Below are 15,017 nucleotides of genomic sequence, written 5' to 3'. Positions count from 1 at the left end.
CATCCTCTGGCAGCTCATTTCATACACGTACCACCCTCTGCGTGAAAAAGTTGCCCCTTAGGTCTCTTTTATATCTTTCCCCTCTCACCCTAAACCTATGCCCTCTAGTTCTGGACTCCCCCGCCCTAGGGAAAAAAAACATTATCTATTTACCCTATCCATGCCCCTCATGATTTTATAAACCTCTAGAGGTCACCTCTCAGCCTCTGATGCTCCAGTGAAAACAGCCCCAGCCTGTTCAGCCTCTCCGTGTAGCTCAAATCCTCCAACCCTGGCTACATCCTTGTAAATCTTTTCTGAACCCTTTCAAGTTTCACAACATCTTTCCGATAGGAAGGAGACCAGAATTGCACGCAATATTCCAACAGTGGCCTAACCAAATATTAAATTCCATAACTTCAGAAGCTGACCGCGTAACGTCTGTTCTCCATTTCTCTTAGATTCTGTCCCCACTTTCCCCCACAGCCTTGTCTCATTTGTGTGTTAGTTACTTTGCTCTTAGTAGAGAGGTCCTATTCTCTCCCTTTCATACCTTACTCACACTTATTTTACACCTTTTTGTTCATCTTTTACCAACATTTTGTCTGTTGCACTGAGCTCTACTGTTGCATCACCTGCTCCTTCTCCTCATCTTCCTCTTCTGTTAAAGACATAGAAAAAAATCTCCTACACCTTTCTGTTCTAGAGTCATACCTGATTTGAAGCATTCACTTTGTTTCTCTCTCCACCAATGCTATCAGACCTGTTGACTTTCTCCAGCATTTCCTGTGTTTGATTATGGTTTCATGTTAGTATTTTGTGTAAACTGCGCAAAGTCCTTATGGGTTTCAAGCAGTGTCTGTGGAAGCTGCAGGACAGAAATGAAGTGATGCTACTTGGAAGAGTTACTGATGAAACTCTCATACAGGATACCTTGGGGAAAACTTTGAAATGGAGTGTAAGTTGCGCAGGTGGCAGACATGCTTGAAGGAGTCAGCAAGTCATTTTCATGGTCAAATCTAATTGTTAACAGCATGGAATGAATTCCCAATAGACACCTCACTGATTAGGTAGCAGAAACTAGGAGCACAGACTTGGCAGCAGTCCGAAAGGAAATGTGATGATCTGATTAAAACTGCCAAGGTTACATCGCCTGCATTCTCTGGTGGTCCCACCTTTAGCCTTAGTGCAAGCAGCCCTTTCTGCAACGCTTTGAAAGTTATTAGGGAATTCCTCACTGACCCTCCTTTCTACCTGCAAGCACACCCTGCAAACCTGCTGCTTTCCCCATAGTCAGTAGAATCTTTCCTTCCACTGTTGTTGCAGGTGAAGGTGGCATACAAAACAGCAGGGAAGTTTGTCACTGCAGGCACTGACATCCATTTAAGGGGCCATCAACACATTGCTGGAAGACAGAGGATTGGAAATGTCCAGGGAGTAGGTCAATCATAGTGCACATCCTCGCTTCCTATAACTTTTACTTCAGGCAGCCTTACATCATCATACGATTAGTACAATGGCCGAGTGGTGCATTGCACTCCCATTGATCTGTTGCTTGCTTAGCCATTTGATAAATGTGAGAGAATGCAGTTTGGAGGAAGGAACAAGACAATGGAGTACTCAATCAGTGGCAGGACATTAGGAAGTTCAGAGGAATAGAAGGATCTTGGTGTGGTTGACAACAGATCTCTGAAGGTGGCAGGACAGATTATAGAGTAGTTAAGAATGTGACACTTGTCTATCAGTCATGGTATAGAGTATAAGAGCAGACAGTCAAAAAGTGTGGTGCTGGAAAAGCACAACAGGTCAGGCAGCATCCGAGGAGCAGGGGAATCGACATTTCGGGCATAAGCCCTTATTCAGGAATGAGGCTTGTGGGCCGGGGGCTGAGAGATAAATGGGAGGGGGTGGGGGCTGGGGGCAAGGTAACTATCACATTCTCAGCTCCCTTCCCCCCAGCCCCACTCCCCCCCTCCCATTTATCTCTCAGCCACGGCCCACAAGCCTCATTCCTGATGAAGGGCTTATGCCTGAAATGTCGATTCTCCTGCTCCTCGGATGCTGCCTGACCTGCTGTGCTTTTCCAGCAACACAATCTCGACTCTGATCTCTAGCATCTGCAATCCTCACTTTCTTCTATAAGAGCAGAGAGGTCATGTTGGAGTTGTACAAAACTTTGGTTAGGCCACAGCTGGAGTACTGCGTGCAGTTCTGGTCTCCGCACTTTAGGAAGGATGGGATTATACCGGAGAGAGTGCAAAGGAGATTCACCAGGATGTTGTCTGGAATGGAACACTTCAGCTATGAGGAGAGTCTGGATAAGCTCAGATTGTTTTCTTTGGAGCACAGAAGACTGAGGGAGACCTGACAGAGGCATGGGTGAATAGAAAGCAGCTGATCAAAAGGTCAATAACAAAGGGAGACAATTTTAAAGTTTTGAGAGGATTTGAGGAGAATGTTTTCACTCAGAGGGTGGTGCGGGTCTGGAATGCACTGCCTGTGATGGTAGTTGAGGTAGGAAACCTTACAAACTTTAAAAAGTACTTGGCTGAGCAGTTGAAGTCTCATAACATTAAAGGCTATGGGCCTAGTGGGGCAGAGGGCCTGTTGTAGGAAGTAGTATATTGGCAATACAGACTTGATGGATTGAATGATTCTATGATTACATGCGAGCTGTTATCTTTTCTCTCTTTTCTTTGTCCATTAGATGATTCAGGGATAGTAAATGCACATACAGTTGGAGATCACTCCAAAAATGACCTTTTATGCTCTGATACACAATGTTGCACAGTGAGTGCAAGAGTCCATACTGGATGATTCATTGAATATAAGAGAATATGACATGCCAGTGGAGGGACTGTCTAAGTCACAGTTAATCAGAAGGCCATCCTCTGTCCAAGCTGTGCTGAGGAGAATAGAGGTGCAATCTTTAGGGGTCCAGATTGAAAAGAAATGTGCTTTCTTTGCATCCACCATTATTCAGTGCATCAGGTTGCCTGTCAGGGAACTGCCACCATTACTCAGAGTGTGAGAATGCTGTTAGTGCTTCTGGTATATGACAGAGTCTCTGTGCAGTCAGTTATATGGTGTATGGTCACCTCAGCAGATGTTGCAACTGGTGTCTCCCTGCAAGAATCTTCAGCGATACCATCTCTCAGGAATGCTGATATTGAAATCCTGGGCTCCAGCATCTCTTCTGCTTTGAATGGGCTCGGGGAGCAAATGGATCAGGGCTTCAATCTCTTGCAGTCTGCTCACCCACAATCAGCTCCCTTCAGTCTCTCTCCTTCATGCTTTCTCCCACAGACTCCTCCACAGCAATCTACTCCATCATAGTCTCCTTTCTTGTAGTTCTCCCCTGCGGTCTCTCCCCCGCTATCTCCTCTCCTGCAATGTCTTTTCCCACAGTCTACTCCCCTGTAGCTAACCTCCTCTGCAGTCTCTCTCCTGCAAGTTATGCCAAACTGCAGATCAACAACATGCACAATGAGACAGTGTTGCTATCATTCATTCAGGATGTAAGGATGACTCTGTACTAAACTGGTGCCAGAGCTGCATAGGAGAGACAGCCCAACAAATACTGACCTTCTGTAGTCTGCAGCTTGGACCTTTCAGGCACCCCTGGAGGTGGTTTCAGCAGCAGGTCTGAGGCTAGATACTCTGTGGAGAGTGATTTCTGACTCCTCAAAGCCTATCAACCATCAGCAAAGTACAAGCGAGGGGTGTGATGGAACGTTATCCACTTGCCTTGTTGACAGCAGCTCCAACAACAAGGTCAGCACTATCCCTGAAAAAGTAGATCTCCAAGTGTAAGATTTTCTGTGAGCCTTAATAATTAAAAGGATTTAAGCTAACTCTCTTATTGGCTAAATGGTTTTGCTTTTATTACAATTAACGGTGCAGAAATTCATCATGGTGCCCATCATTAGCAGTACGAATTGAGTGCCGGTCTCTGACCTTTCATCAGAATTGATGATGCCAGTTCTGCTGGCATTTTCTGTTTTGGTTTCTGATTTCCAGTATCTGCAGTGTGTTGCTTATGTAGCAGTAATTAAATTGGCTTTAGGTACTACTCACATTTTGACTGCACAGGAAATTACACACAGGTAAGTTTTGAAAAGTGTTAGTCCTCCTTGTCAGCCTGCATTAACATCCACATTACAAAAGCTTGAGATTCATCTTGCTGGTCTGGACTTTTCCCAACTCTTCCCTTAATCATTTATTGGAGTTCTCCTCTTCCTTGACTGAATGACCAAATCATCTGATCAGGCAGTGACTTCTCGAGGAAGGGCATGCCCTGCTGATGTGAAAGCTCTGATTTATCAAGCCTTTCTGAATAGCAGCCACAACCTTCACAGATCAACCACTGATCAGCAGAAGCTGCGAGGTATGGGGCGGGTCTATCACAAATATTCCTGGAACCACAAAGTGGACTGTGGCATTGTGAAAACAGATATACAGCTGTGCTAGGGTACTCAGGTTCCTCCATATAAACCACCATCTACTTGGTGTGTTCACCAATAATTCGATCAATGTTTGATTTGAAGAAGGCATGTGCTTTGAGAACAGGATCTGTGAAACCGAGATTAAGGATTGTCAGCCAAGGTATGAAATGAACTGGAAAAATCTGTGAAACTACCAATTGCTTATACTTTGTCTCCACAATGCATTGCTCTATCTTATTAAATCTCCCCAGGTGGATGTATCTGAGCTGTTACTCATGAGGTGCTGAATGAGTGACACTGTGCGTAAATATGATCTTATACTCTGCAACTACCTGATGAAGGAACAGCGCTCTGAAAGCTAGTGCTTCCAAGTAAATCTGTTGGACTCTAACCCGGTGTTGTGTGATTTTTAGCCTTTGAAATGTGGTATTCTTAGACTTATCCTGATGAATGAAAGATGAAAAGCTTGAACAGTTTTTTCTTTCTTTCGACAATATAGTATTGTTCTTATGAAATATTATCACACCCAGCTTCCAATTGATTTGTTAACAGTGAGTAAATGAAAGAGCAGGTGAGAAGGAAGAGTGGGACACATGGTTAGCAAAGACACTGAAACATTGTTCTACTTCAGTGGTCAGACATGATGTTACACTATCATGATTATTTATAGTCATGTTAAGTATGAGTATGTAGCCCAGTGGGTGCGATAACAATATCATGCAGCAATACCAGATGAAATTATTTATTTGGCCTGAGTGCAAGGCTGGTGGTGCAAAGTGTTAGGATGTGTCATTCAAGGCAAACGTGAAAACTAGTTTAACGTAGCATGAAAGAAATGTGATTCAAAGCATCCTAAATGCTGAATGCATTGATGTAATGGAAGGTAACAGCTTTATTACTTTAACTCAGATGGTAACTTCCTACATTGCATCCAGGCATGTTATTCATTGCTGCTGGGAGCTAGCTGCTGTTATTATTGGACAGTTTCCTGGCACTCCTGTGACACTGCAACCCAATGTAAACCCTCTCTCTCTGCTTCTTCCTTCCTTCAGAATTTCAGTGGTCCCACAAGAACCACCTGCCATTCTGTGTCCTGCTGGCCATGCTGGCAGATGTATTTCTAAACAGAGGCCTCTGCCTGTTAAGCCACAGTGACAGCCATTTTCAGCAGCTGTTGTTCTCCAGAATTTGCAATAACGCACAAACTCCCAAACAGAGGTGTGTTTCATTATGACAGCATTCCCACCCACTCCACCCCGAGGTTATGGAACTACCATTCAGATCATAGATACATCAAGAGGGGGAGGGCTACGTATATTACTGGGGTGGGTGATCTTCTGACAAAACTGGAATGGAAAATGTGCAAAATCTTTCCAGAGAGACCTTTGATGTTCTTGTTTTCTGGACAATGCAAGAAGTATGTGTACCTTTTTGTATGTGTCTATGTCACTGTGGTTGCTCTGGGGGTGGTACGTGAAGGTTATGTGTTAACTGAATTATATAGTGTGGTTGTGTTGGAGCAGTAATGACTTCACATTGTTTAACCTCTATACATTAGACAAGTTTCCTTCTTGGGGCTGGAGGGAAACAAGAGGTTGTGCTTTCTTGCTGTGATTAAGCTATATGTTGAGGTATATACTTGCATTTCAAATTTGCATTTTTCCTGCCGTTTTTGCAGCTTTGACTCTATTTACTGGAGACACTATCAGTTATTCCTAGTGACTGCCTTTCATCAGGTCATGTTGCGGCTGTACAGGACATTGGTTAGGCCACTTTCGGAATACTGCATGCAATTCTGGTCTCCGTGCTGTAGGAAGTATGTTGTGAAACTTGAAAGGGTTCAGAAATGATTTACAAGGATGTTGCCAGGGTTTGAGGGTGTGAGCTATAGGGAGAGGCTGTATAGCCTGGGGCTATTTTCCCAGGAATGCCAGAGGCTGAGGGGTGATCTTATAGAGGTGTATAAAATCATGAGGGGCATGGATAGGGTAGATAGACAAGGTCTTTACCCCAGGGTAGGAGAGTCCAGAACAAGAGGGCATAGGTTTAGGGTGAGAAGGGAAAGATTTAAAAGGGACCTAAGGGGCAACCTTTTCATGCAGAGGGTGGTGCATGTAGGGAATAAGCTGGCAGAGGAAGTGGTGGAGGCTGGTACAATTACAGCATTCAAAAGGTATCTGGATGGGTATATGAACAGGAAGGGTTAGAGGGATATGGGCCAAATGCTAGAAAATGGGACTAGAATTCTTTAGGATATCTGGTTGGCATGGATGAGTTGGAACGAAGGGTCTATTTCCGTGCTGTATATCTCTATGACTCAGATGCTGGGTGTTTTCACTCTTTGGTTATTGCTGCTTGCTCAGGTGGCTTGCACTGATTGGATATTTTATGTCACATGTGTTGCCCTTTACTGATGGGTCCTCGAACAGTGAACCTAAACTGACATCTTTGTTGTTTACATTTGCAAAAAAGAGTACTATTTCAAATAAGGCACTTTGTTACAGTTTTGATACTGTACAAGAAGCAGAGATATTTTAATGTATTTGACCGTTACTTGTGTAAGTAGAAAGGGCACTTGTTAAGTGGCTATACTGTCTTAAAGTGGTATACAACTCATTTTTATTGTGATTCAATTGTTTCCACCTTTATCAGACTTTCACTGGTTCAATGCCTTCCACATTTACTTTGATTTATCAATATGCCAAAACGTGTTTCAAAATTGTTTAGGTTGCTAGTTCTGACTGGTTTAATTCTCACTGATCTGTTATATCCATAACTCGATCTCTTTGGTCTGCATTTTTTCCATTTGTTCAAGGACCCATTGCTGGGACATCATTTATTGACCATCCCTAGTTGCCCTTAAGAAGGTGGTGCTGAGCTACCTTCATGAAGACTGCAGTACATATTCTGAAGGTGGTCCTATAATGCTGTTAAGAAAGGAGTTCCAGGATTTTGACCCAGTGACAGTGAAGGAACGGCAATCTGTGTTGTGCCTTTGTTTAACAAGGCTGTAAGGAACTATAGACCTGTGAGCCTGACTTCAGTGGTGGGTAAGTTGTTGGAGGTGATTCTGAAAGATAGGGCTTATATGTGTTTTGAGAGGCAAGGAATCATTAGTGATAGTCAGCATGGTTTTGTGCAAGGGAAATGATGTTTCACAAACTTGATTGAGTTTTTTTGATCAAGTGACCAAAAAGATTAATGAGGGCAGAACGGTAAACGTTGTCTACATGGACCTTAGTTAAGCCTTTGACAAAGTTCTGCATAGTAGACTAATTAATAAATTTAGATCGCATGGGATTCAGGGTGTACTTGCCAATTGGATACAAGATTGGCTTGACAGTAGGAAACAAAGGGTGGAGGTGGAGGATTGTTTTTTTGGACTGAAGGCCTGTGTCCTGCGGTGTCCCACAGGGATCAGTGCTGGGTCTACTTTTGTTTGTCATTTAGAGTAGACGATTTAGCTGACAATATAGAAGGTATGCTTAGTAAGTTTGCGAATGACACCAATATTGGTAGTATAGTGGACAGTGAAGAAGGTTATTTGAGATTCCAAATAGGTCTTGATGAATTTGGTCAATGGGATGAGGAGTGGCAGATGGGGTTTAATTTGGATCAAAGGTATTGCATTTTGGCAAAACAAACAAGGGCAGGAGTTATTCAATTAAAAGTAGGCCTTGCTTAGTGTTGTAGAATGGAGAGACTTAGGGGTACAAGTTCATAATTCTTCGAAGTTTGCATCACATACAGGCAAGGTGATTAAGAAAGTGTTTAACACCTTGTCTTCATTGCACAGGCCTTTGAGTACAGGAGTTAGGAAGTCATGTTGACGATGTGCAGGACATCAGTAAGGCCTCTCCTGGAGTACTTTGTCCAATTCTGGTCACCTGTTACAGGAAGGATATTATCAAGCAGGAGAGGATTCAAAGAAGATTTTGCTGAAAATGGAAGGTTTGCCTTATAAGGAGAGGCTGGGACCTCTTTCATTGAAGTGTAGGAGATGGAGGGATGATCTAGAGGTTTTTAATATCATGAGGCGTATGGATCAGGTGTATGGAGGTTTCTTTTCTTTATGGTGGGGGATTTCAAGACGAGGGTGAGAGAAGAAAAATTAAAAAGCACACAAGGGGCAACCTTTTAACATAGAGAGTGTTTCGTGTGTGGAATGAACTTCCAGAAGAAGTGGTAGAGGAGGTACAGTTACATTTAAAAGGCAGTTAGATAAGCACATGAATAAGAAAGGTTTGGAGGGATACAGGCCAAGCGCTGGCAGATGGGCCTAGTTTAGTTTAAGATTGTGGTTGGCATGGACTGGTTGGACCAGAGGGTCTTTTTCTGTGCTGTATGACTCTATGACTGCATGTTTCCAAGTCAGGTTGGTGACTGAGTTGGAGAAGACCTTCAGGTGGTAGTGTTCCCATGTGTCTGCTGCCCTTGTCATCCTAGCTGGTAGCGTTGTGGGTTTGGAAAAATGCTGTCTAGCCAGCCTGGTGAGTTTCTGCAGTGCGTCTCTGAATTACTTCAGGTTGTCTATTATAAATTTTGTATCGCCATTAGATATTCTTCTGAGTTCAGTGACATCATTCACACCCATAATCAGACCTCATGTTACCTATGAACTGAAGAGTTCCTTTCTATATTCCAGGATCTGTAATAGTAGGTTGAATCTTACATCTTTTTGGCTGTCAGTTTTGTTGAGTTTCATGGTGGGTTTCTATCTGTGAGCCCTAATGAGTTTTTCTTGCTATCTTACCAAACATGCCTCGTGACTTACCTGCTGCACCCCAGTGGTGTCCTCTTAACCAATGTGGTTTGATTTTACCAGTGCCTGGATAGTCTATAATAGACTGGCATTCCTGTCACTCATGCCATTTTTAAATGGCTAATGTGCACTATCAGGCCAGAGCTGACCTGCAGAGTTCCTGACACTTGCCTCAGACATTGCAGATAAGGGGAATTTGGCATTTGCCTTGCACACAGGCACCTGGAAGCCCTGACAGACAGGGTGGTGCAGACAAGGGTTATCATCTTCCCCCAGGAGTGGCAGAGAGGCCACAATATCCAAATGTGGCAGCCTCACCCGAGGTTACCACCTTGGTCAATGCAGTCTTCACCCTCCTGAAGAATGCCCAGCATTGTAGGAAGCTCAGTCCCCTTCTCTGCTCTGCCATCTACATTCTGTTATTTCGCACCCACTTTCTCTCTACTACTATATCCTCTTCTCACTGAGGCACATGTTACACCAATCTCAGTATTGTATGCAACATACTCCTTAACTCACTCGGATCCACCCAATCCACCCCACACTACTAACCTTGCATATCCTCTGCACTGCCTAACCACTCCTTCAGAATACTTTGCCATTTTTCCTCCACCTTCAGCAGCCCTAACATCTTTACCACTTCTTCATCGCTCCCTTAATAACTGCCTTTCACTCATTGTAGGAGAAAACAGTCATAATAGGGCAGAAAAAGCAAAAATGGGTGATGGGTGCTGACATTCAGATCTTCACCCTTTACGAAGAAAGGATCCTGACCCTGACTTCCCCGAGCAGCTGACTGACTATATCCAAGCCCCTGCACTGGTATTGGAGGATGCCTTTCACTTACTGGGCCAGGATCTCTTGGCTGTAGGGTATCTGCTTTGACCTGACAGATAATTGCTGACATCCATGGCAAGTTTCCTAGCTTTGTGTCTGCACTAAACACCAAGGCAACAGAGATACTGCGACCCTGGTAGCTCTGACTGTCAGCACGTATAGCAAGAAGACAAGGCAAGGCCAGGCTGGGATGCAATGACCATCCAGCTGGGCTCAAAGTGAATGAGCACTCAAAGAGCAAGTGAGCAGGACCAGCACACAGTCTGCAGTGGGGTGCATGTTCCTGCATGTGAAGTGTCCCCACAGCAGCATTGTAATGGTGGTTCCCAGTACGCCCCAAGGTCCAGCATGGTCAGAAGACTATAACATGCAGAAGCAGAAATAGGCCTTTCAGCCTATTGAGTCTGCTCTACCATTTAATAAGTCTTGGCTGCTCTGATAAACCTTAAGTGCTCCATTTTCCACCCTTGCCCCTGTAATTCCTTTACTGATTAAGAATCTGTCTATCTCAGCACTGTATGCACTTAATGACCCATTCCTGGCAGCCTTCTGTGGTAATGAGTTCCAGAGATTCAGTAGCTCCTATGAGGAGAAATTCCTCCTCATCTCAGTTTTAAGTGAGATGATGTCCTCTGGTCTTAGACTTTCCTGCAAGAGGACACGACCTGTCTGTATCTACCCTGTCAAATCCCCGAAGAATCTTCTCTGCTTCACCTCTCATTCTCCTAAATTCCAATGAGAGTAGGCCCAATCTTCTCAACCTCTTCTCATAAGACAGTCCCTCCAAATCTATTATCAACCTGGTGAACCTTCTGTGGACTGCCTCAATACAAGTATATTTTTCCCTAGATAAAGGGCCTAAAACTGTTCACAGATTTCTAGCTGTGGTCAGACTGGTGCTTGTATAGGTTTAGCAAGATCACCCTACTTTTACACTCCATTCCTTTTGGAATAAAGGCCACTATTCCATTTGACTTCTCTATTACCTGCTGAACTTGGTTGTAGGTTCCACCTCTCAGTGGGAGAAATACCCACCCTCAACTCTTGCAGTCCCAGCAGCACAAGAGGCCAGTAACTGTGAGCAGTCCCAGGGTAGAAGCCAATGGGATCCCAGACCTTGGTAAGTTGACAGTATTGGGTGGAGAGGTTTCAAGCATCTTAGGCAGCAGGGCAAGGGGATTAGAGGTGTAGGTTTCAAATCCAGATGGAAGGGAAGGAAAGGTGACGATTATCTGATGATGCACAATGGACACCTTCCATAAATAATACCACTTTTCCTTCCCACTCTTTTGAAAGCTTTATTCAAAAAAATCAGGCTGCCTACCTGCCAATGCCAACCATTACATAGCAAGGGCATCACAATATTGAGGTCTAGGCACTATTAACTATTTGCCTACAATGAAGGCTATTGAATAAGCAATGCCAAACTCAACCCCATTCTGGTATCACGCGAGACACGTCAAGGATGATTGGGAAGATGGTGAACTTGCTGCCTGACCTATTTTACAGGCCCCTCTCCCCATCAAAAGCACAGCCAGCCATAAGTTATAAACTCCAAACCAAATGCAAGGTTCTGAGTACAGAATGCCGACATCCGTTTAATTTACAAATCTTAACAGCAGGAGATAGTCAAGGCTTTTAGCCTGAACAGAGTCTTTTCATTGACTCTTTATGTCCCAGATGTTGTTCTTTTGGCTCTGTACGTCTCATACCTTGTTCTCATTGGGTCAGAGTTTATTCTTTTCTCTCAATGAGTTAGTCCATGTCTTTGTAAAGCATTGTTTGTGTTAAGCCTCACCTTAAACTTTTCTGAGGACTCAGTGTACTTTAGCACAGTGTGGATCCCCTTTCCTCTCATCAACCGACTGTCAGCCTATAATCAGCAGGCTTTTAAAACTCAAACTTCATGTCTTGTTCTCACAACTTCTAAATTTATCTTGTCTTCTCTCCTAATCTGTTTGATCTGTGTCATTTTCTGAAGTGTAAACACTCATTCTTAAGTCAAAACTTGTGAATGAGCTGAAAGCATTCACTTTAATTTTCTTTGGCAGCACCTCATGGAATTAAACATTCTATTGGGTCCCTTTTGACTTGAAAATTCAAATGTCATTGTCACAAACATTCAATAAATGTCACTGTTCTGAGACATTTTGACAGTGAAAACACGTCAAACAGACTTCAAAAGGGACTAAAAACAAATATTATTTCCTTTTCGTCATTGCCCATTATCAAACTGCAGATAGTTAGAGGTGTCGGAAGACAGCAGTCAACATTGAACACAGAGGGAGAGTGGAGGGGTTAAGTGTGTGAACTATCTAGAGGTGACCTCGCTGACTAGGAGGGTGTGAAATACTCAGGGGAATAACTGCCTTCTCTTGCAGTAGCAGCACTAAGCCACTGTGACTCAGGAAGGAAATGGCAACAGCATCATCCTCTGCTTTCTCAGCATCGATTGCAACACAGCACAAAGCCTTTGAAGGTTAGGCAGATGAATGAAAAAGACAAGCAGCTCGAGGTTGTTTCAGTTGCAGAGGTAGCCTGTGTTGAGGTACTGCGGCCTGGAGCCCCTACACTGTGCTGAATGAGAGAAATGTGAGCTCGCTGCAGTACTGCAGTGCTGCTGCAGACAATACTGCCATCGGAGGTAAACAGAGGGCTCCGAGAGGCAGCAAGACAGGGAGAGAGAGAGAGAGAGAGAGAGCAAGCTGCAGAGGAGCCACTGCCCTTACTGTCAATACAGAGACGGATACTCTGCTGTTAGAAGGAGGACTGGGATCAGTTGAAAACTGGAAGCACCAGATTTACTACAAGCGCAGGTAACGTGATTCAAGCAAGCATCTTCATACAGCTCACTATTGCTTAACTGAGGGCTTCTGTGTCGTTCACTCAGTTCTGTCATAGACCTTTCTTCTGAGATATGTTTGCAGTATTCGCCTGCTCACTTCATTCGTATTGCAGCATTCACAGCTGTTAAGAGATTGAGCATCCAGGAGAGGAAGAGAAGTCAGGACGTACAGTTATAAAAGCTGACACTCAGTGCACCTCAGCTTCGTTATATAAGGAACACGGTGTTTGGAACCAGTGTGGACTATGCAAACGACTCAGGATGTTTCAGACAGATTGTGTTGCAGCCTGAACTGACTGTATGGATAGTGAAGGTTCCTGGTGCACAGTGAGAAACCTGCAAAGGTGCAGAGATGGTCAGACAGCGAAGGGAGTGCAGGCCTTACCTGTGAAGCAGGCTGCCTAGTCGCAGCTGGGACTCTCAGTTCCCTTGCCCATGGCGTGCCTGAAACAGCAGCAGGCTGCCATCAAGATGGAGGCAGTGAAGATTGTGCCAGTGGAGAAGTTTGCGGAGTGCCCGAACTCGCAGGGCAGGTACGGGCCCTCGCAGTGTGTCCGCGAACCCCCGCTCGTGGGAAAGTGTGCCTGGCCCCTAGAGTCCGAGATCATTGCAAACCAGGCCTGTGCTGACGTCCCCACCCTGGAGAAAGCCCGGAGCCCGAGTGGGCTGGCCCGGACACCACCCCGCCGTGAGAAATTTGTCCAGGGTCATCGCAAGGCCAGTGGAGAACTGTGTTACCACCGGCAGACACCATCCGACGAGGTCATCGTTAATCAGTACGTCCTTCACCAGTCAACCACGTCTGAGCCCCTGGAATGCCCCACCTGTGGCCATGTGTACAATGCCACCAACAAACGTCCACGGATCCTCTCCTGTCTCCATTCAGTGTGCGAGGAGTGCCTGCAGATCCTCTACGAGTCCTGCCCTAAGTACAAGTTCATCTCGTGCCCCACTTGCCGCCGGGAGACCGTGCTGTTCACCGACTATGGCCTGGCTGCTCTGGCCATCAACACCAGCATCCTGGCCCGGCTGCCAGCTGAAGGCCTTGCCACCAATCCAGGCCAGTGGGGCAGTGAGGCTGACCGTAGCTGCTACCAAACCTTCCAGCAGTACTGCGGGGCAGCCTGCAGCTGCCAGCTCCGAAACCCACTGTCTTCCTGTGTCATCATGTAAACGGATTCCCAATTTCACAGAGTAACATTTGTGACCAAAAAAAAGGATTACCCCAAGACTGAACAACTTGCTGTGCTTTCTCAGCAATCTATATGGTAAATTATCTATAACTGCATTATCTCATCTGGGAGTTTCTGTGTTTTCTGTGAAATCAAAGGTATCAAATTCAGGTTGAGTGGCAAGTATTATGCAGTCTTGATAGTTTTGCCTGGGAGGCAGTGTTGCCAAGCAACCTGTACATTCTTGACTCTGACCTCGGAATTGCTTCTTTTTCCACCCCAGTATTATACGATGCCTAAAACCATTGCCAAAGCAGCAAGTGTTTTAAAGTGTTGCCCTCTTTAGGTTGGTAAAGCTTAATGTGTTCAAGATGCACACCACACTATCCAGCAGCCTACTGAGACCCATTCCATTCTATTCTAGGCCCTGCCCAGTGCCCTCAATCTTTCACCAGAATGCAGTATCTGGCGAGGACATTTTGTTTAACCTGAAGTTTAGATTTTGATTGTTAGACAAAGAAAGAAGGGTTTAGTAGCACTTATTTTTGATTGCACGCATCCTCACCTAAACCACAGACCTGCCTCAAACCTCGATGACGTCAGAGGCACGCTTGTAGTTTTTGTGCAGTGTCAGCCCTGCCAAACTCAGCATCAGGAGTGATCGTCCTGGGCCAGCTGCCTCTGCACTTCAGCACCGTGCAACCTCCCCAGACACCTCCCCCCACCCCACCCCCCCCCACCCTCCCACCTCTAAGCCACTGTGGTTTTTGAGGGGCTGAAAAGGGTTATGACCATAGGTTTCTACATCCACCTGTCCGTCACAGTAACCAGTTAATAAAGGCTGCTCTCACCTGTGTGTCTGAGTGCATTGGTTTTGCTTTTGCTCCTTGTCCCACCCCAGAATCCCAACCTTGGGCTGTAAGAAGCCATTCACACATTTAACACAACAGGTGGAGAAATACCAGTCTTTGGCTCCA

At 45.0% G+C, this 15,017-nt stretch overlaps 2 protein-coding genes across 2 annotated transcripts in view; both read left to right on the top strand.

The window, feature by feature from the left end:
- Positions 1–15,017, top strand: part of LOC140469626 (uncharacterized) — a 321,689-nt gene that overhangs the window by 148,546 nt on the left and 158,126 nt on the right. The window lies entirely within an intron of this gene.
- Positions 12,394–14,771, top strand: rnf208 (ring finger protein 208). The gene has a single exon (XM_072566309.1). The coding sequence runs from the start codon at positions 13,304–13,306 to the stop codon at positions 14,039–14,041; it is 738 nt and encodes a 245-aa protein (XP_072422410.1). The 5' UTR covers positions 12,394–13,303; the 3' UTR covers positions 14,042–14,771.

This window comes from Chiloscyllium punctatum, chromosome 49 (genome assembly GCF_047496795.1).
Source record: "Chiloscyllium punctatum isolate Juve2018m chromosome 49, sChiPun1.3, whole genome shotgun sequence".
Taxonomy (NCBI): Eukaryota; Metazoa; Chordata; class Chondrichthyes; order Orectolobiformes; family Hemiscylliidae; genus Chiloscyllium; species Chiloscyllium punctatum.
Note: the sequence above shows the minus strand (reverse complement) of the source record. Positions and strands in the feature narration are given on the sequence as shown.